We start from the raw sequence: 23,408 nt of genomic DNA on the forward strand, positions 1-23,408 counted from the left end.
CATGTTACCATTTAAAAACTGATCAAACGCTGTCTGAGATAAAAAATTACACGCCAATTTGCATGTAAACCTGCTTTCAAGGCTAAATTTTTTTATTCTGGTTAATAGTAGTTTGTTTTAGACGTCTATTTCGAAAAAGAATGTGCTTCCGATACTGTATGATATTCAGTGCTACAGACCAGGAAATTCTTCAATTCAAGAAAATTCAGAAATTCGAGACAATTCTTTTGACCTTGGAATATCTTTCAACTCCTGAATTGTTTCTTACTGTAATTAAACTAATTCGAATATATAAAAATTACGAAAAATGTAAGATGAATGTTGTATAATAATGAATAAAGAAAAAGTGGTTACAGCCAAAACACCAATAAAATTAAATGTATAAAACTCTTTAACGTACAGGACAAAATATAACATGAAGAAACGCTTTATTAATATGAAAATTTAAAATGTTAATGAATTCAACTGGGTACGTTAACATTGATTCCAGATAATTTTTAATTTAGAAAAATATACTTTGGGAGTAACTAAGCCTTTCGATTAAAATTTCTCCACGTTTCTGAGAACAAAACCGTGCATATACGTATGAAGAACGCGTAGTTGAATGATGCCTATAGATTTTATTAAGTCTCAAAGAAACTGAAGCATAAGCGACTTACTAAAAGAAAGTTGGTCTTCTCTAAACTTGAGGTTGTTGCACGGGAAAAAAACTAGCGTGGAAAATATTTCTTGAAAATACCTGTACTCAACAGAACATAGTTTCGGCAAATTTTTTGCAACAAAAGCTTATGGAATGTTTGAAAAATACACAACGGCAATGTCGTCGAACATTTGTCTGTTATTATGGCAATTTAATTTGATTAAATAATTAAACTGATTTCGACTCTATTGATATAATCTGAATAATAGGTAATCTGAATAAAAAAAACTACACGTAGTAATACTGTCTACAAAACTATCAAGAATTTGACTAGCAAATGTCTTCTAAACTTTTTATAGGCATAGCCACATAATTAAGATATAACAAAATAATAATATAATAATATGGCGAACAAGAAGCAAATAAGATAGCAAGAGCCACATGCACGTAGCTCTGCAATAAATAAATAAATAAAACACATATATGTGCGATAAATGCATGCCAATAAATAAAACATGTACTGTTACGTGGCACCAGATTTGCCAAGTAATTTTCGACAATTGCCCTACGGCAATAACAGCAACAAACACAGCCGCTCCGACTCACCAACAGAGCTCCAACCGAAGCAAGTAATTATCATACGTAATATTCAGCTTGGAATGTCAGAGAACATACCTGCAGAAATAACGGTGAAGGAACAAGGCACCTCTTGCTTGCCAACGGAGTTAGCCGCATAGCACAAAAGCGTCCCGTAGTCGCGGTCAGACTCGGGACTGTACGCGAACACACTTTCCAGTTTCTTGCTTGTGTATCTGCCGAGAAAAAATGGAACTTGCTCATTTTTCAGCCGATATATGTACAAGCATCTTTCTAATATAATTAACATTTAATAATTGATATTTAACCGATGTGTTAATATGTGTAGTATTGATTAATTATGGTTTTATAATTTGTATTGCAGACTTAGGAGACTCATGTAAAACCCATTGCTGGATTCGAGGTCTTTGTTAACTGCTGGCTAAGCCTTCAGATAAGCAAACCGATTATTGATAATAATAGAAAAATCAGCACGGCTACTAATGCAAATTATTTATACGCGATTGATTCTTGCACATCACGATAACTGCACAAACGTGTGAAATATTTTCGGAATTTGTTAAGTTCCCGGATGGTGTTAGTCTCATCGATGAGGAGAAAAAAGTTGGAGTGTAGAGAAGCGTTGCTCTCTTAGGTCCCTGGACGACTAACACCCTGGTGATATCAGAGACGCTAATGATTTGCACTAAGAAATTTAGCAGAAACTTGAGCGCCCTTGCGTTTAATGAGGCGTCAGATAATTCGAAGTTTTACTGCCTCTAAATTTTCGGGCCTTCCCTCAAAGCGGAGACTTTATCTCCAGGCACCCGCGATGCAAAAACTCCACAATTTTTTGGTCTGTGGAACGTCATTGAAAAACCAAACGAAACGAGCGTTTGTGGTCCGAATGGTATGACAGTAAGCGTCTTAACTCAATTTTTCAAACATGGAATTAGAATAAATTATCATTGAAGTTATTCTGCAAGAGAAACATTTCTTTTCAGGAAGTAACAGTTTTTTGTTTATTTGTAAACTAAATTAAGTTGAGAACTATAGGAGTCTCATACATAAATAAAACTTTTGCGTATTTATGAGATATATGTCAATGAATATACACGCTGTTGTTACTTTTGCAGCATCGTTGTTGCAAAACAATGAATCAAGCATGACAAAAATCTTGGTTTATTTTATTTTAGCAGTCAAATCTAAGTGTATTCAAGCATTATTTAAATTAATATCAAACGAGCAGCGCAGGNTCAGGACAGTTTTATCTTGCGCTCCGTCATATTATACTTAAGGAATGATCAGTAGGAAGGCAGTCATGTCTATTGTTTGTCTGTGGGCAGTTTTGCCTTGCGCTCCATCATATTATACTTAAGGAATGATCAGGACTTGGCGATGTTAACGTCAAGCGCGTAATTGAATGACTCTCCCAGTGACGTTCCCCAAGCGTGCACTCCAGGACGAGCAAACTGCAAGCTTCGTCTTTTCTTGGCGACCCAAGCATGAATAATGCAGTAGGGCTTGCTAGTTGACCGCAGGCAGCCTTCTAAGATCCCGTAGAAATATTAAAACACTCTTCTTTTCATTTGAATTATATGCGCTCGAAACGTTTGGATTTTTCAAAACTAAAGAATTATGAAATATTATCTTGAAAATTTTCATAAATGTAAGAGGCATTAAGGAGTCGATCGCCATGACAAGGAGGAAATCAATCCATTAAAAATATATTCAATTGCATCAGAGATAATTTTGTGTGAAAATTTCAAGTCATCTATAACGACAGCTTTTATGAGTTAAAAATCATTGTGTTCACCACAGTTCAACAAATAGTTACACATGTTGTTTACTATAGTCTTACTTCTCTCGCGCTCTCATCGTTATAAAAGCTACTGTTAGATGGAGCAGGTTTACCGTATTTCAATCATCAAATGGTATAAAATATAATATATCATGGTTGATTTTTCTTTATTTTTTCTTACTTTGAAGATAACGAAATTTCCCGTTAAAATAGCAATAAGACGCATTTCGCGGGACACCAAAAATAAAAGCACTATACAGAAGCTTTATTCTCCGCACGACCTTTTATTAATGAATGCAGTCATTTGCAATGCGAGGCTACCAGGTTATTGGGAAACGTGAAGCCCTTCTCTCAGGCTGGCAGAGCTAATGAGAGCGACATCAAGCGAAAACATTGAGATGGCTAAACTAATTTGGATGACGGAGCAGCCATCAGACTTGGCCTTAAGCCGTGGTCACATCTGTGACCACAATAGCGATGGAAGAGTCCACAATGAGCATTAATTAACGGCTTTTGCTGCCTCTAGAAAAGTGGTGATGTGAACAGATGTGTTGGACTGTGCGCCCAGCTGAGGTAGTGACAATAATGGTGTCATAGACGTCAGGAATGATGGTGATGTGGAGTGTGGACACCGGACAGATGTAAAAAAATGCGCGCCTAACTGAAGTAGTAATTAGTAGTTATGATGGGTAAGATGCATTGTGATACCCATACTCCTCATGTAATATAAATCTCGTTACCAAATAACTTATATAAAATACAAATTTAAGATATTCACCAGAGTTTATACTCGTATAACGGGCCCATATTGCGGATCAATACGGTCTGGACAGGCGAATACCGCAGCGGCCACGTGCAGTGAACCACGCGATAACACGATACAATTTTGCACGCACGTAGCCCTTCGTGACTCTCCGGTGTGAATGGACTCTGACAACGAGGCTTTAATTACAATTACTAACTTCACAAGTGCAATCACGGCTACCATTCACGACAGAAGCTCGTTTCTTATACACCACGCTGTGATGAGCGAAGTCTAGCGTTCGGGTAGGAGGTTATTCGGACTGGTCATAAACCAGCCCGAATAATTAGAACTTCTTGAGCGAACTTTATTGCCCAAACGTAGAAAAAAAGATGACTCGTGTCAAGATCCGACCGATGAAAGCCTTGATTCTATGGCAAGAAACGTTTAATAGTTCGCAGCACGCATATATAAAAAAATGAAATAACCATTTTTAGCTAAATTTAAAGGGCGTTTCAATGGCCATTATTTCGAATCCTCGCAGTAATTTGTTTAAATTGTAGCATAAATGTCTTTATTCAGCTCAAGACGATCGATGGGTTTTTTATCATTCAACGATGAAGCGTATTTTAACACGTTAAGTGCGTCACGACCTACCGGTGAGTCACAGGGTCTTTTTTCCGGACAAATTCCGCTATTTATTTTTTTTAATTGCTTAGATTTATGTTATGATTTACGATGATGATACTTCCTTATTAAAATTTAAACAGTTAGAACAAAAGGAAAATCTAATTTTTGCACCGGAACCTACAAATTTACTGGTAGATGTTGACTTCTAGGAATTCCGAATCCTCGCAGTCATTTGTTTGAATTGTAGCATAAATGTCTTTAATCTGCTCAAGACGATCGATGAGTTTTTTATCATTCAACGATGAAGTGTATTTTAACACGTTGAGTGCGGCTCGACCTGCCGGTGGGTTACAGGGTCTTCATTTCCGGACAAATTCCGCTATTTAGTTTTTTTTTCAATTGCTTTGACCGACAAAAATTTATGATTATGATACTTCCTTATTAAATTTTAAAAAGTATGAACAAAAGGAAAATCTAATTTTTGCACCGGAACCTACGAATTTACTGGTAAATATTGACATATAGGCCATTTTTTGTCCACAGACTTGCCCGTTTTTAGGCCATCTGGCAACCCTATGGGTTGTATCGCCCTCGACGTGTTAAACTACCCAATTCTTAGACGCCTTTTGATCATATAGACATTTTATTATCATTTAAGTCAGTAATTCAGAACCTAGCTTGAAATCGTGCCCTCTTGAACTCGGGATATTTTTACAACGCCCTCATTAAATATCCATTTAGGAATCATGAAAAAAATTGTGAAACAAATGCAGATTTTTAGCGCATTTTCTCATTTATGGAAAAAATGCACTATTGTGCTCTCCATGTTCGTCTGTCCGTCTGTCTGTCCGTGACTTTAAGTTTTCGTCGACGAGAAAATGCGCTCTCTGTCACTCACTGCAGTGATTACTGAGTTATATTTTTTAAACTTGTACCTAGTCTCTGAGTACGATTGATTTACAAATTGGTGTATTTTTGAACGTAATACTGCTGCCAGAGCTTCCAATCTGAGAGGTTCTCCAATTGTGCCAAGTTTTCTGACCCTGACAATCCGTTCGGAGATTTCGAACGAACAAATAAGTCCATCGTCGCTCCCGTAGATTGTTTTGCCACACAACGGGGACCAGCGCGTTCCCGGTGTGAAATTTCCATCGTAACCGTGGGAAGTATGACATACGGGATGATCTTGCGTCGCCGATAAACATTTATAGTAGCGCTTGGAAATCCTAGATGAATTCATTGTCACGTGCGTTTCGCACGAAGACTAAGCATTAATTTACATAATAAAAAAATCAAAATACTCACTGCTTTCCTTTCTGCTCTGACAGTTTGGTGAGATATAAATCATTACTGTTGATTACAGAACGAAAAAATAAAAATATTAATTGCTATATTTTCTGCTCTGGCAGTTTGGTGAGATATTAGTCATAACTGTTGTACAAATTTTCGGGGAATGGTAACATTGGTTAGAGGTATATCATCTATCATCTTAGCAGTTCTAGTCATCACATTTTATTGAAACTAATGTTTCTAACTCTACGTTCTCTAAATAACAATTTATATTTGTTATTTAAGGCAGAAGATTTATAATGAGGAAAGGTTTGGCGAACAAATTAAATTTATTTTTCGTGTTAATGTTTACTTAACATAGAATCATTTACTTACGCATGCGTTCTAGATAACGCCCCCGTATGAGCTAACGGTGCGCCGTCGTGAAAAAATATACGCAAGGCAACTTTCAACTCACAATTAATTGTACAATTAATTGCTCAGAAGGGGGCGTTGTCATCCTATAGTAACGAATCCACCTTTAAATCAACACCAGCATGCAAGATTACCACTGGGATGGTTGATTTTATAAATAAGTTTTGACGATATATCCCAAAGCAGAACAGAGAAAATCGTGGCAGGTGTATCTGTAAACGTTTTCAAAATAGACGAATATATCAAGAAAAATAAAAACAGGTCTAAAAGACTATTCGTAGTTGCACACAAATTGAACAGCACGTGGCATAATCATTGTCCTAAAAAAGATGCATTAAGTGAATTTGCATTTCATGCGTACCGTAAACGTAATTAATTATCATACATTGAGCTAATTTTAATTCGCAAAAATCAGCCTCTCAGTTATGAAATAATAATTAACCTGTGAATTGAGTGAATTTTCATTTCATACGTAAACGCAATTAATCATCATGTATTTAGCTAATTGTAATTTGCAGAAAGCAGCCTCCAATTTATTAAATATTATACATTGAGTAAATTGAGCTAATTTTAATTCGCAGAAATCAGCCTCCCATTTATGAAATAATAGTTAACCTGTGAGGTTTGAGGATCTCAGTTTGTTCCCTCCTGACGGAGTTGTTGAAGGTCCAGTAGAAGGTGACATCGGGCGGGTCTGCGTCGACCCGGCAGCTGATGTTGACGGTCTCCTTCAACCCCACGCCTCGCAGGGAGGGCGCCACTGCGCACATCGGCGCGTCTAACGGAACATGGAAAAAGAATTATTATTGCAATGGATGAATGAATGATTAATTTTTCTCTACAAAAACCTTTTTCGGATAATTTTCCAGGTTTTTTTTTCTCGGATGATTAGAATATGCTGGGTATATTTTTTGCGGACGCTGTTGCAACACGATCTGGAGACACTCAGAACATGCCTTACTCTGCATATACACGCATTTATTCTCAATAGTTATTAATGTGCCTCGTGTAGATTTTTATAACAATTGAATTTTCTTCAAAAAACGACTAAAAAGCAACGAATCCACGCATAAAACAAATAAATATCATAACGAAAATAGGTACCGGCAACTTACTTTTCTTCCATTGAATGGGAATGTACAGAATTTTTTTACTACCCCCATGTACTCGTAGATGCGATCGTACGGGAAGATACAATGTAGGATTTGTAAGTTTGTACTCTGATAAGTTATACTCTGCAAGGGGGCGAGTATAAAATTCGGACCACGGGCGTCAGTGCGGGCACAGTTATAAACGAGTGTGCTAGAAGCCACACGTGGATCCCTTGGATAAATTGTCTGTCTAAATATTTAAATAGAAAAAGAGCGAACACAGAAATTTTTTCAGAAAAATTGGAAGAAGCGTGCATATACCACATATATATTAGTATTACACTAATTATGTGTTATAATTGCATGTGCATAAGTTGAGGGACTTGTATATTCCAGAGTTGGTCGCACTTCAAAAATATACGTAGGGGTGGAAAACTCTGTTCGTATATTATCCATGAAATTTACCCAATTATAAATTTTTCGCTTGATAAGAAGAATATTTGAAAATAAATGCCAGCTAAATTGAATTCGAAACAAGTGAAAAGATGGCACCATAATTTTAAAAAAAATTAAATTTCACTTCTTTAAAATTTGAAATTTCCAGGCTCGGGAAACCATGCCGCAATATGATATTGCATGTTAACCTCTTTTGCACGCAGGTTTAGGTGCGTTACCTTAAAAAATTCTTTCGTCAAATACAGAATCCTGCGCAAAATTTATCTCTTCCAGGTAAATATTTGTGTTGGTAATTCGATACAAGATATGTACTCCAATAAGTTTAGCATCCGACTACATTTCAGATAGACTTACCGACGTCACAATGAAAACTCGAGAATTCGAGAATATTAGCGTAATGAGATTTGTCGCAACTCAAAGACAGTAAATGAGACACAAATTTCCAATTGCGATGTTCAGAACGCAACTCAAAGACAGTAAATGACACACAAATTTCCAATTGCGATGTTCAGAACCAACAGAAATGTGACCGGTAACAAGTTTATCTTTGCGCACCGAAGTTGCCTGCGCTGCAAAATGAAGCAGCCTTATCCATGCCATAACATCATTCCCAGGCTCTCCTATATGATAATTTTTTCTTAAACCTTGCGCATAATCATTCATAATTTGTATCTTGTCACCAAAAAGACTACTGAGTCACTATTCTGATTAAAGTACGCATCTAATATGAATTATAGATACTTTTTTCATTCTAACTTCATTATGTTCATATCATCGTGCAAGTTAGAAATTGTACTTCTTGACTAATAATGTATAATTGGTGAATGTCAATTTCTAAACCACTATGTTCTTCTGCTCAGTTGAGCTTTAAATTGACAATTACTGCTAGAACTATAATTGCTGGATTTGCAAACGAAGCCTGTATATCAGTCTGCAAGAATTGTGAACTGAGGAACATAAATTATTAATAAAATTAATTGAGCACGAGGACTTTGAAAAAGGCTTTAGGTGTTGCGCTATTGATGCAAACAATTACTTGTTGATAAAACTTGCTTCTCGTGTTCACATCTTCCATTGGAATTACTCCTGTACATAGAGACCCATGCACTAGCTATGTATTCCAGCGAATAATATAAACTTAGAATGAAATTTCTTTAATGTTTCTCTGTAAACAATCTGAGAGATAACAGTTACAGTATCACAAATATTTCGCGTCGCTCCCCAGTTCCGCGAGTCTGTCGACCGCACGAGTTGGGTCACTGCGAAATTTCACGCCCTGGCGGCTAGGGGCGCAATTTTTTAAAACATGAGTCAGCGATGTCGATGTAACACATCCAACCCGCGAGGAATTCTGTGAGAGAGACTTGAATATAAGTTCTAACGGTGGCTCGTTTAGCAATATTCAAATACAGCGAAACTTCAGATTTATATGTGAATTTAAACTCATTTTTGTTATATTTTTGCCCATTTCTTCCCCTTTTCCGATGAATTCAATTCAATCATGCTTCTCGAATCTACCGTCGTCGAACGAAAAACCGAATTTATATTTTTCATACGAGTATCATTTCCTTTAAATTATATTGACTTTGAATATTTTATGGTTCACGGGTCATATTTTATATATTTTACATTAGCTTCTAAATTTGTGCAACACCAGGATGCAATCACAGCGACTTGCAGGCATGCAACTTGTATAGCAAGCAGTACGGCAAAACTCGACGCAAATAAGTTCTAGACTTCCAGATATTTCTAAGCAAGTTTTTTCATTAGTGCTCGCTTACAAAGTATGCAAACAATTTCACCCCGACGTCAAACTATTGGCGAAAGAATCCACGGATAAATTTAGTGGCAAACATCTCGAAATAAGCTCGAGACGCGAAGTTTGGCCCACGCTCGTGCTGCAAGCTGACTCCGAATAATTGGGACGATTTGCAGGCGCCGCCTCTAGAGCGTCTCGCGGTAATGAGATCGCGAGTACCCTAACAAAATTTAGAGTCGCCCCAGCTTCTGGTAATCCAAATCAGAAGCTGCCGTGTCTGTAAATTTTCACTGGGTACAGCCGCAGGTCAGGGAAGTGTGATAATTCTATGGCGAACCTATCTTCAGGCTACCTGCATTCCAATACCGTTGGTAGAACACCAGAAATGGAATGCAAACTCTTTGTATTTCGGTAATTGCACAGTGACGGGTTTTAACTATTTATTAGTACCCATCTAAAATTTTCATAAAGCAAGGTTTAAATCTAAATAGCTGAAAATTAGAAAATAAGTGCAATATAGATTATTATCTAATTTTGTCGCATAGCCTCAAAATTTAGCCCACGTAATCTTTTGTGCAAAGTGTTTACGGAAACATATTTAGAAATCCACAGCCGTTCTTAGATAATAAAGTGCGTAAATTACGCCTTGGAGAGACGAACATCGTAAATTTCTCCCAATAATGTTCAATTGTTCATGGGCTTGAAATTAGGACATAGCTTTTTATTTGATAAACCTGAATAATCCTCGAAAACCAAACTAATCTAACCCAAAGACGAAACATTCCAAGACCTAGCAATCCTGCCCACATGCACGGCTACCTCACATCACAAGGAAAATATTGCCTTCTAAAAACGTGCTCAAGCCCTAAATACTTGTTACTTGTTACTCTCTAAGAAGGATAAATCACAAAATTAACACTCATTAAACTCAATAAACTATAATTCAGAATTATGGCATCTCATGCGTATTATAACTTGCTGTGAACCAAGAATTTATTATCACAGAAAACGGTCATTAAATTCAACATTTCTTCCAATCCAATAATATTTAATACGGCGTTTACTTTAGTCATAAATTCCTGTCAAACTTGCAATTTAAAAAGACTAATGATACAAAAATATATTAAGTGATAATATTTAACTCGTCATTTTTTAGTTTTAAATTTTTGGTAAAATTGCAGTTTAGAAGACGAATGATACAAAAATATTAAGTGGTGATATTTACCTTGGCGTATTCTTTAATTATAAATTAACGGCAAACTTGCAATTTAAGAAGACTAATGACACAAAAAATATTAAGTGATGATATTTAACTCGGCCTTTTCTTTAATTTTAAATTCCCTTTAAACTTGCGATTTAACAAGACTAATGATACAAAAATTTTAAGTGATAATATATAACTCGGCGTTTTTTTTTTATTTTAAATTCCCGGTAAACTTGCAATTTATCAAGACTACAAAAAATATTAAGTGATAATATATAACTCGGCGTTTTCTTTAATTATAAATTCCCGTCAAACTTTCATTTTAACAAGACTAATGCTACAAAAAATATTAAGTGGTAATATATAACTCGGCGTTTTCTTTAATTTTAAATTCCCGGTAAACTTGCAATTTAAAAAAGACTAATGATACAAAAAAATATTAAGTGAGAAGGAATGCTTACATCTGATAGAGACATGCACAGGAGTGCTGCTGGTGTCGCCCTCGACGTTGCTGGCTCGGCACGTGTAGCTGCCGGCAGCAGCGCGGGACACTTGCTGCAGCACCAACGTCGTCTCGGACACCAACACACCGCCCTCCTTGTCCTGCGACAGCGCCGTGTCCTGCGACAACATGCAGCATCACATGAATGAACAGCGTAAATAGTGATATTGGAATGATTTTTTCACTATCTAATGAAATAAAAGTAAGAAATGCAGCTGAAAAACCAGCACGCCCCCTACCTTGTCCTGCGACAGCGCCGTGTCCTGTGACAACATGCAGCATCACATTAATGAGCAGCATAAATAGTGATATTGGAATGTTTTTTTTTAATATCTTGTGGAATAAAATGAAAAAAAAAAAAAACAGGGGGAAACTCGAATACCAGCACTCCCCCCTCCTTGTCCTGCGACAGCGCCGTGTCCTGCGACACCACGCAGCACCACATGAATGAACAGCATAAATAGGGATATTAGAATGATTTTTTTCACCATCTAATGGAAAAAAATGAAAACAGCTGGAAAACTCGGACACCAGCACGCCCCCCTCCTTGTCCTGCGACAGCGGAGTGTCCTGCGACAACATGCAGCACCACATGAATGAACAGCACAAATAGTGATATTGGAATGATTTTTCACTATCTAATGGAATAAAATGAAAAGTACAGGTAGAAAACTCGGACACCAGCACGCCCCCCTCCTTGTCCTGCGACAGCGCCGTGTCCTGCGACAACATGCAGCACCACATGAATGAACAGCATAAATAGTGATATTGGAATGATTTTTTCACTATCTAATGGAAAAAAATTGAAAGTACGTGTGGGAAATTTTCTCATTAAACCACAAGCCCCAAAAGAAAATCAATGCAGTCACAAAGAGCTGACTCCAAAAGCTGGGGATTTATATATTTTTATAAAGTAAATTTATAAGATACCATACTACGAAGAAAGTGAAACTTGATAACGGAAGAGATAATTTCATTGGCGTGTAACTCAGAGCGGCAGTGGCAGTCGGTGGCTTTCTTTACGATGGTGGAGAAGAAATCAAAAGACGAGAAGCCGTAACTATTTATTTGATATCATCACTGACTGATCACGCAATTGCTTCATCAACGCGGTTAATCAGAAAGCTAATGATAAGAAGCTTCGATGGTTTGTAGCAACGATTTCTTCAATAAACACAGAAACGAAAACATTGCATCATCTACGTTATACGCGGTTAATCAGAAAGCTAATGATAGGAAGCTTCGATGGTTTGTAGTGACGGATTCTGTAATAAATACAGAAACTAAAACATATTCTAACCACTTTGAAATTGCCCAAAAAACGGACACGCAGTTACTTCTTTGGGATGATTGGTGAGGCAGCCAAAAAGGAGAAGAAAGGGAGCTCGTTTATCATAAATGTGACGGCGCGAGGCGTGCCAGATCTGACTGGGGTGTCGTTCATCACTGTAGCTTTAGAGCTCACGTGGCACCTACAGTGAGCACTGCAGCGACGAGCTACAAGAACTTCGTGTGCAATGAGATGATGAGACGCAAATCTTCCGGAACGAATATACTCGGGTACAATCATAAATGAAATAATGTTTAAAAAAGAAAAACAAATAAATCGGACCGATTTGAAAGTGATATTAATTTAAAAAAATATAACTCAGTACTCACTGTAGTGAGTGACAGAGAGCGCATTTTCTCGTCGACGAAAACGTGAAGTCACGGACGGACAGACAGACGGACGGACAGATGGATATGGCGAGCACAATAGTGAATTTTTTCCATAAATTAGAAAATGCGCTAAAAAATATATATTTTCTTTGTGCGCATGGTTATTATACAAAACAGATTGACTGACCTCACGAATCTAGCAGGAAATAATATTTATTTCACAAATGGAAATAAGTTTTGAGGTTCAACAGGTACAGTTCAATGGTAATAAATGTTTCAATATCAACATATAGTGTACGTTACGACATGGAAATAAGCGGAAGGATTTGGATGAAACAGAAATTATTCTAGCAGAGAAGCAATGTGTCTGAACTTGATTTGTATAAGCATCTTACTTATATTTTATTTAAATTAATTATAAAATATAAACTGAAAACTGTCACCTCGTAAATAAGACTCGGCCACTGAAGAAGATCACCTGAATTGCAAGTTGTTTGAGCTTTCGTTTAGTTTGCAGACAATAGAAAATAAATTGACCGACTATATTCGAGAGAAACATTTTTACTTCGACTCAACTTCAGCTAAATTTTTCTGCAGACGAAACGTCAAAGGGAAATAGACGAGTCTTGATGAAAAATTCGTCTTTGAAGTTAGTATAGCTATAAGATATGTATCGTAGTGAGCAAAAGTTTCATACGACTTCTAGTTGAGATGATACAGCTGAGGGATACCTGCTAAATAAAGTTCTGCCTGCTCTAGTACAAATAAAAATATCTAGCGTCTATTACTAAGAAAAATATGATTTCGAGTTGAAAATTTTCTCCAACAAGTTGAGACAATTTTCGGTTAGATTCTCTCTGAAATAATTCATGAGAAGGTTCAGGTTTAGTTGCGGTTTGGAAAGGAATTCTTTTAAATGCGTAGAAATATTTTTTCAAAGAGAGTCTACTATGGAGTTACAGTATTAGTGCTTGAGAGAATTCGAAATTTGGTTATAAATACTTCACTAACATTCAGTACTTGAGGAAAACAGAGAGAATTTTCTTAGTATATATCTTCCGGATAGACAGATATTCGAGAATTAAGCATAAAAATGCGTAGATTTTCAACTTTTTTTAATTTGAAAATTCAATCAAATTTCGAAAAGGAGATTTTTTACAAATGATGAAGATTTAAACATCCACAGCTGTTAAAACCGCCAGATTATAACGAAAACGACAGAAAACCTGAGAATATTTTTATGAAACGCACAAATCTATGTAGAATAAATGTTTTAAACTAAATAAAATGCGACAACGTTTTTAGTGACAATTTCTGCAAAAACATGCTCATCATAGACTAATATTTAAAGAAACACCATTGACAAAGATTTTGTTTTACATCCAGTGGAATCAACACGTGTCATAGCAAAGAAGCAAATCTCGCTGGCGTGCGAATGAATTTTAAGAGTCGTCGAAATTTTACGACACGCGAGCATCTAACGATTTATAAACGAAATTTCTGAAATTTATTTCAACACGAAAAGGAAGATGAGACCTGTGATGACGCAAATCGTAGTTTGAAGATATTAATGACACGCTAATTAGGCGACAAACGTAAATAAAACATGTATGATTTGCATTTAATTGCTGCATGACACTTTAACTATTGCGATAAAACATCTGGCACCAAAATTGAGCACACAAACTCGAGGTAACTCAAATGTTGAATCTATTTCAAAATTCATTAAAATGTGAAAATCACTCGTACATTGAGATGCGGAATGATCATGCTAGAAGTGAATGTATTAACTCATACAAAATTAATGTTTAAAAAATTAATAGTAATTATATGTAGCTTTCAGGCGCCGATGCAAGCAATAGAGGAATTCTATTGTAAACTCGCTATTTAAAATTTAAAATCAAAACTTCAAAAGTCCAATGTAAAAATTAAGGAATATATAACAGTTTGGACTAAAAAAATTTATAAAAAATATTAAACGTTTTATCGCGGCGTAGAATATTCCAGTTGGGAAAATCCGAGGAATTCTACTCCATCTCCCAGAATGTAATTTTAAGTTAAGAGTTAGTCTAAAAGACTCAATTGATTAATTTAATAATCTTACCTCGTGATACCAGGTAACTTTGTAGGGTGGAGGGTTGGCGTTCACAGAACATACGAAGAAAACATCGACTCCCTCTCGTAAGTTTTTCGGGTCCAGACTCCTGCCCAAGCTGAGTTCCACTTCTGGAGCGTCTGAAATTGAATCAGTTTTTTTCGTCAGATACAAAAAATTTTAACTCGATAGCGCATTGGATGTTCGTTGTAAAACATGAAGTGGAAGTAACGTTATTTAATGGCTGCCGAGGCAAGGGTTACGGGACGGTTAGACACCATCAGATACTCCGCATAAAATTCACGATAAAAAAATCTTATTCATCCTACAACTTTAGAGTATACTGTTTAAATCCAATATATACAAGGAATAAAATCTAAAAATCTTCATTGAGGAGAATTTATTGCGTACGTATAATTTCGAGTCATCTGAGCAATGGTTCGACTTTGTTCGAATAATCTCTTCGGAAATCTAATCTCTTTGGAACCCTAACATGAATTATTTTATGAATAAAACTTTGATTTCAAGCTACAACGCGTGGTAATTTGTTTCATTTTTGCTTCAGGAACCTACTCCTTCTTGCTAATACTTTTTTAATGTTATTCTACTAATTTCTATGCTATGCATAGTGAAACTTTTGATTACAACTGTTTCTAATACGTCTCATCTATATACGGATTGGTCAGACGCGGGAGCAATATGTGACTCTTTTGTTTCCTTACATGAAGTGTAACGACTTCAGCAATTTCGAGACAGCACTTAGCAAATTTTAGAGAATATGGCATATTTATGGCAGCAATAAATTTATATCGAGCATTAACTCGACTCAAAATTATTTTACTTCACTCGTTCATTAAAGGTTTGTCCATCACTGACATAAACATGATTTTGACAGACTACTTATGTCTCTCACGCAATGATTTTTTCGAGGACAAAATTTTTGTTTCAAGCTATTCAGTAAGTCAAAACAATATATTACAACAATTTAGAAACAACAGCAATGCATTAAATAAAAAAAATTCAGAGAGCCACAACTATCATGAAAGCCAAAACAATAAATTACAACAATTTAGAAACAACAGCAATGCATTAAATGCGAAAAAAAATTCAAAGCGCCAAAATTTTTATAAATGTATATAACTTTAAAATGAATAAATATTTTGCCCTGAAAGTCGGAAAGCGACAATTGCTCGAGTGTTCCGGGGCGAAGGCAACTCACAGGAAACGTCGAGCTTGATGGCGGCCTCCACCGCGTCCGGCAGTTGCGGGTTGCGCGCGTTGCACCGCAACTCTCGGCCGTGGTCGCTGCGGCTCACGTTCAGGGTCAGGATGGAGCGCGTCAAGTTTTCCCGCTCAACAACCTGCACGTTATGACGGATACATCATGAAAAACGAAGAAAAATCATCATGAAAAAGGAAAATATGTCATGAAAAAATAAAAATTGTATGTTGAAATTTAAGTATTTAGTAGCATAGATTCTATTAATTTTATGGGCTGTTATTGCATCGGTTCACGTACAGTGTAATTATTCAGCGCTGTATATTTAGGTCTTCGTTCGCTGAAAGTTACGCAAACATGCCTTCAAGTGAAGTGCAACGTACTTACCTTAAATATATCAGTAACGTTGGAAAACTACAGCGCATGTAGCATCAAAGTTAAAAGAGATTGCGTTCACTAATCTCCTTATTAGCGAAGTGCACCATGCCCAAAGGGAAGAATTATCACGACCAGAATTTTGAAGATAAATCAGTAATATGATAATTTACTAACTTACTTTGAATGAAATGAAGTTCAAGAGTAAAACGCTCCTGAAGTAATAAACTAAATATCAATGCAGAAAACGATGAACACTCGCATTTATTTGGCCTGAGATTCCCAAGATTTCTCTCCAAGCGTCAAGTTTGGACACCGTAAAAAAGTTTCGACATTAACACCGAAACTTTCAACAAAACGACTCGTTGCGAACGCTATAAAACTCAAATTGCATGGCTGTTGAACTGAAGGCTCTTGGGCTTCCTAAAATATTGCATGTTGTCATTCAGAAACAATATCTTATAATAGAATAATACTATATAGAATAATACAATTTCACGACAATATAAAAGTTCATGAAAAATTGACAAACAGTCAAATAATTTTTATAAAATGGAAAAGTTATTAAATTGTGAACACATAAGGTCTCAAAAGCAGAAGGTTCAGGCAAAACTCGATCGATTGTAATGAGTTAAATGTGGCATGAACGATTAAGATCGTCAAAAAAATCGTTTAGTTATATTTGATTTAAAATCTTTTCAGTTGAACTAAAGTCAATAAATTTCTGATCAACGCCTAGAGATGACTTAAAGATATTAACTAAACTGATCCACGGCCGCTACATAATTAGACATCGCAAACAATTTCCAAGATCGACAAAAAGTCTGTGGAGCGCTGAATCACAGTGAATAATCACCCATATTATGAAATCCGTCCTTCATGGCTGAAAAACAAGCCTTAGTCAGCTCTCACGCTGATCTTTTTAGGCACACGAAATCTGAATAACCAATTTAGGATTCGAAGGCGAGTTCACCTTTGGCGGTCGACGGTAGCAATGCATATTGATGACGCGAGGCCTCACACAGTCTCTTCCTGTGTCCCCGTGGGGTTAGTTACTAACGAGGGTAACTCGGCTAGTCATATGGGAACAGCACGAGGTTGTGTATTGCGTATTTAATGTATTTTTGTATTTAATGTAATTTTTTTGCAGTGTATTTAATTTTTTTAATGTATTTATTTTCAATTTTTGTCATGTACATAATATATTTTTAATGAAGGAATTATAGCCCAAACGCACAAAAATATTGTTTTGGCAGACATTACTAGTATCAGTTCATCATTCCTGTATTACGTGAAGTATGCTTTTGCATGATGTTTAAAAACTGTTGCTTTCCCAATTTGATTACGACTGTTTAGAATGTATTTTGAGTAAACGAAAATTAAATGCATAAGAACTTAAAATGAATTATATTTAATGGACCTTGGCAGTGAGAGGCATCTTGGAGCCGCCATTTTGGTACCAGGTGACCACAGGCGGTGGGTTACTGCCCACGACTGAGCACATGAGCTTCGTGATGCGGCCTTCTGACAGCGGCTCTTCTGAAGGCAGAATCTCCACTGCCAGAGGTCCCGCTGGAGAAAAACAAAAGATTCGTTGGAAATTCTAAGTAATTAATCCATTAAATAACAGGTGCTTTTGATTTTTTGATTAACTTTTATTATAGAACTTCCAGGCGCTGAGTTCAACCTGTTGGCAGTGCGGGCATTTGTTTATTGTTGAAAAATGATCATCGTGTTAGATGTAAATACGATCGTTGAACTGAATAAAATATGTAAATTGGCGGTATGGTCACTTGACGTCTTTTTTAAATTTGACGCAAGTAACAGGTATAAACTACTCATATTATTGATTGCATGTAGGCTTACCTTTTGTATAGAAAAGAAATTCTAGAAAATATTCATTAAAATCTAATTTCGCTTCCTACATCCGAAATCCTACGCGTTTCTATTTCAACAAAACAATATACATTTCACGTGACGACAAAATCCCGTTAAAAAATTTCAACTTTTTGCACGTGATAGAACCGTCCTCTGAGAATTTAAGATATAAGTTTAGTTCTTATTCGTGAATGAAAATAACTTCTTCGAAGGTACAGTTTCGGGTTACAAGCAATCCTTTGAAAGTGAAATCTAAGCTGCGGAAAAATCAAGGCATAGCGAGTAAGAGAACTCGTTACATTATTCAAATGAAGTTATCCAGCGGCAGGCGGAGATAATACATTACTACGCTAGAAAACTAAACTTTTCTTATAGAGCCTCAGGCGCAGAGATCAACCTGTTGGCAGTGAGGGCATTGGTTTATTGTTGGAAAATATTCCTCGTATTAGATGTAAATACAATCTTTTTAAAACAATCTGAATCAAATAAATTATCCGAATGGTATTTTTTCAACGATTAACCGGGTTGAAAGCGCGTGACTTCATTTTTGATGAACACGTGGGGGTGGATAATATCCTGGATTAAATTAAACAAATTGTTTACAGAGCGTAGCATAAACATTTAAATTGTCATGCACTTGAAAATGTCTAACATGTTTTAAAAGAAGAGCTTTCCTTTTATTACTTAACTGAGCAGCAAGTAAAGAATACTCCATGTGCATGAACAAATTGAACAATAGGCGATAAAAATTAATATCAACGTGCTGCATATTGAATCCAGCTAGACATTCATAGGTACTAGACGATCGCCCGTAAATTATATTAGTCATTGCGGCTTCGAAGATCTACGGGGTAATTATACCAGAAGTCGTTCACGCTGACGCTTTCACCGTATAATTCCGTACCGTATTCTGAGCCTCAAGTAAATCAGGGCAACATTCCTGGCAGGCAATTTAATGAAATTAGTCTGGTTATTCGTACAGCCTAGAGACAAGAAATTAGAGTATTATTCAGATTAAATGGAACTTCAGATTAAATGGAAGTATATTTCAGAGTTAGCATTAGTCTTCACTCGCAGTAATCGGTGACACGCTCAAAATAATTTATTCATATAGCAATTTTCACGCTTGGTACATCATGGAAATTAGACATTTTTAAAATGAAATATTTGGGAACCTAAATTATGGCCTGAGATAAAAGTGAATTTATTTCCAGCAAGGGATAAAAATATATATTTTGTTGTATGAGGTACGATAATTCATTTATATAAATTATTGAACGTGTATAATTTCAGTAATTTTCTCATGTGCATTGCTTTGCATTTTTCATTAGCTCGCAGAGACCTATTTCTATATGATGGCAATTCATGAAAATGTATTCTTAAATCTGATAAAAGCGCACGAATTGTTAGAATAATGCCACATGCGAAGTTGTTAAAAGTTATTTAATTTATTTTTTGAAGGTACATTATACTTATTTGTGAATCTAATATTTGCTTTTAACTCGTAAATAGCGTCGAGGGGTCTGCCATTCCGACAAAATTATCCAGAAATGCACATTCAAAAGCGGCAATGAAGTTTGCACAATGTATTGAACCATATGCGACCACTAATGATTTACAAACATGCACAAACTCCGATTATATTCATCGTATTAGGATGAATACATTCATATGCTCATCCTAAATTCTCGCTTTATTTTAATTTATAATAACTTAAAAGGGGATTTAAAAAATCCCGATCGTAGAATTTAGCGCCAAGTCCATAACTCCTTTCGAATTATGGGAATTTTTAGGCCCCAATATTGTTTTTTATGTTTTCATCCCGGTATAATATTAGAATTACTTTAACTCTATTCACATCAGTAAATTGATTTTGAGCTGACATCACAGAAGATATAGCTTTTTATTGCCAAAACGAATATTCAGAACAAAATAATTAGCCAGCATTAAGATGAGGAAACCTGTACGTCTGAGCTCCGACATACCCTGTCGCGAATACATTTTATTTCTTGTTAGGAATTTCGTAGCATTAAATTTCGAATCACTAAACGGTGCCGCGAATTTATAAATTTATATTATAACACAGCAGTGATTTGCATGCGTACAGAATACCTCACTGTAACCTATTAGGACGTGAAACACGTTCTTCATTAACTTAAATATGAAGGTGGCAGGGTTGTGAGGATTTGGATGTCCTTTGCACGCTGCTGGGGCAACAGGCTGCGCATACGAAATAACCTCGGTTTCTGTGTGTACGGGACTGTCGATAGCGGCGAAATCAAAAGACAAAAATATTTGGCAGCCGTGATAGGGTATTCACATGAGGTGAGGAACAGCCCTGCCAAAATTTGTAGTACTTCCAATTTAAGTTTTATCCCACCACATAATACAGGGTGATTCACAAAAACTTCCTGTTATGTGTTTCGCGTCAAGTAGCCAGATGTTGTAGAAAAAATGGCAAAGAGTATTTTGTGGTCATGAAGAGTTGGAGGTCATAAAGTTTTGTGTAACGTCTATAGTCAGTGACCACTTTGCATTGAACAAGTGAGCAGCATGCGCTCGAACAATTGATTTACTATAACTGATATCGTAAATCAATTGTTTACAATGACTGTCCAAGAATCTACCTCATTTGAAGAACAACATATGCCAAGCCATGGCCAACTATACCGACTGAGTGCATTGACAATATAGGGGCCTTCATTTGTCCGATGTCATCTTTAAAACAAAGTGATGAAAAATTCAGATACTGTCTTTTTCAATAAAATTTATATTGTAATGATAGATTAAGACGTTTTTTTATTGACCTTTTAACTCAGGAAGTGTCTGCGATCACTCTGTTTTTGGAATGATGAAGCAATGCGTAAAATCACCAATGAAAGTTTTTGATCATTTTGTCATTTTGATTGATCATTTTGTCATCAAATTGACAACGGTGCGATCGCCCAATCAGGATGTAAAAGACTCAGAAAAGATCGCGAGATTATGAATATCATAATAAATAGTAAAGAGTGCAGTGGGCAGCAGTGAAGATTCCTAAGAAATTTTTTACCCAAATAAATAAAATCCTGAACCAAAAAGATCTTCGAAATTATTTTATAAGCAATTCTTGCATCAAGTTGCTACATGAATTTCACACAAATGATGAAATAAGTGCATTTCCTCGACGTCCGCAAAGGCATTTGCGCTGATAATTTGAAAGCTGCGGGTATTGCGCAAGATTGACATTTCTACTATTGCATTCAAAAAGTTGGAAAATGAGACATCAAAGAAAGCAAATGTAGGCCGCTTCAGTAAGGCATTCCATGAGTTACTCATTGAAATCTAAAATCGGTTTTATTGAGTGTTTAACACATTGCGAATATTAGTGCTTATTTGATAAGAACTTCTGCAATTTTCTAATTTATTTGCATGTACAGTTAGATACTATACATTAATTTTTTTTATCTTGGTTGCCCTATTACGTGAATCTATTTGGATAGGCGGAGTTATTTTTTTAGACTGCTTAAAAATAATAAAAAAAATTGGGTTTTGCTAGCTGATTTCCAACATTTTATACATAACTATGTTAATAGAAGTTTTTGAAACGTTCAAACTTTGATTTCTTCACTAAAGGAGGAAAAATAGTATGGCTGTAACATTATTTATATTTGAGTTCTACGAACGTTACAATTGCCGTCCGTCCTACAGCTCGTTAGAGTTCTTATATCTGTTTTTAAACATTAGGAAGAGAGTACGGCAAATTTTTTAATTGGACAGATAATTAATTTGATCAGTGAGCCATCAGCACCCTAATTGGGCATATTTTCACGCTCGTTATAGGTTTAATTATATTAAATATTGGTTTAATTATTAATTATATTATTGGTTCTTCAACACATAGCCCAGCGCTGTTCATGAGGCTGCTTGTAATAATATGTAATATGTTAAAGTTAACCAAGGTTTACCCAGTATTGCAGAGTACTCAGCAGGTTAATTAATCCAATGTGTATGTTAATCCCAGGAGGAGTTTGCGGAAAGCAGAATCTTTTCTTAATTTTAAGCGTCAATCTAGATTCTAGAGTGCAGGGTCGACAGGCATTATTTAAGTTTCTTAGGCCTTTCTTTAGTAGCACATGGACAGACAACTGCAAAATGTGATAAAATGAGTACAAAAACTAATAAAACGTAGAAAAGTTATGTAAAATTCAATCAGTATGTATGGAAATATGATAACCAATAAAAATGTGGGGTAAATGGGAAATTAATAAAAAATAAAAAGGCTTATGTGAGGAAATAAATAAAAAATATAACTCAGTGCTCACTGCAGTGAGTGGCAGAGAGCGCATTTTCTCGTCGACGAAAACTTGAAGTCATGGACGGACGGACAGACAGACAGACGGACATGCGAGCACAATAGTGCATTTTTCCCATAAATGAGAAAAATGCGCTAAAAACGTACTAAAAACTTGCGGGATACCAAGCGGAGATTTAACGACAGTAATGATCCTGAGAGAATATGTAAGACGTACTGGAAACGTTACGCGTGTAGTGCGCGTCCTCGGGCTTGGCGAGGTCGTTGTTAGAGGCGCGGCACACAAAGGGCGTCGTCAGGTCCGTCCGTGACGCCGGCACGTCGAGGGCGTTGAAGGCTTCGCCGTCGTCGGCGATGCTGTAGTTGCTGTCCACGACGCTGTCCCCTTGTAGCCACAACACCCGCGGCGTCGGATGACCTGCAGCCGAAATGAAGAAGGTGATTTTGATTGGTGAAAAATTTAAATAAGTTTTACAAAGGCCTGAGTTACTGTCCACGAAGCTGTCCCCTTGCAGCCACAACACGCGCGGCGTCGGATGACCTGTGGTCAAAACAAAGAACGTGATTTTGATTGGTGAAAAATTGAAGCAAGTTTCACATAAGACCCGAGTTACTGTCCACGACGCTGTCCCCTTGTAGCCACAACACGCGCGGCGTCGGATGACCTGCAGTCGAAATAAAAGAAGGTGATTTTGATTACTGAAAAATTGAAGCAAGTTTAGCAAAAGGCCTGAGTAACTGTCCACGAAGCTGTCCTCTTGAAGCCACACCGCCGTGGTGTCG

The 23,408-nt window shown here is 36.4% G+C and overlaps 1 protein-coding gene across 1 annotated transcript; it reads right to left on the minus strand.

The window, feature by feature from the left end:
- Positions 1-1,315: 1,315 nt before the first annotated feature.
- LOC108669424 (nephrin) lies at positions 1,316-22,994 on the minus strand (the record flags this gene model as incomplete). The annotated part of the gene is made up of 7 exons (XM_047885205.1): positions 22,843-22,994; positions 17,874-18,025; positions 16,079-16,220; positions 14,869-14,999; positions 11,065-11,224; positions 6,709-6,871; positions 1,316-1,452 (listed from the first exon to the last, which is right to left on the minus strand). Coding segments are annotated over exons 2-7 (817 nt in total), but the record flags the coding sequence as incomplete, so codon positions are not given.
- Positions 22,995-23,408: the final 414 nt, after the last annotated feature.

The sequence above is a fragment of the Hyalella azteca genome, unplaced genomic scaffold, assembly GCF_000764305.2.
Source record: "Hyalella azteca isolate HAZT.00-mixed unplaced genomic scaffold, Hazt_2.0.2 contig17300, whole genome shotgun sequence".
NCBI lineage: Eukaryota > Metazoa > Arthropoda > Malacostraca > Amphipoda > Hyalellidae > Hyalella > Hyalella azteca.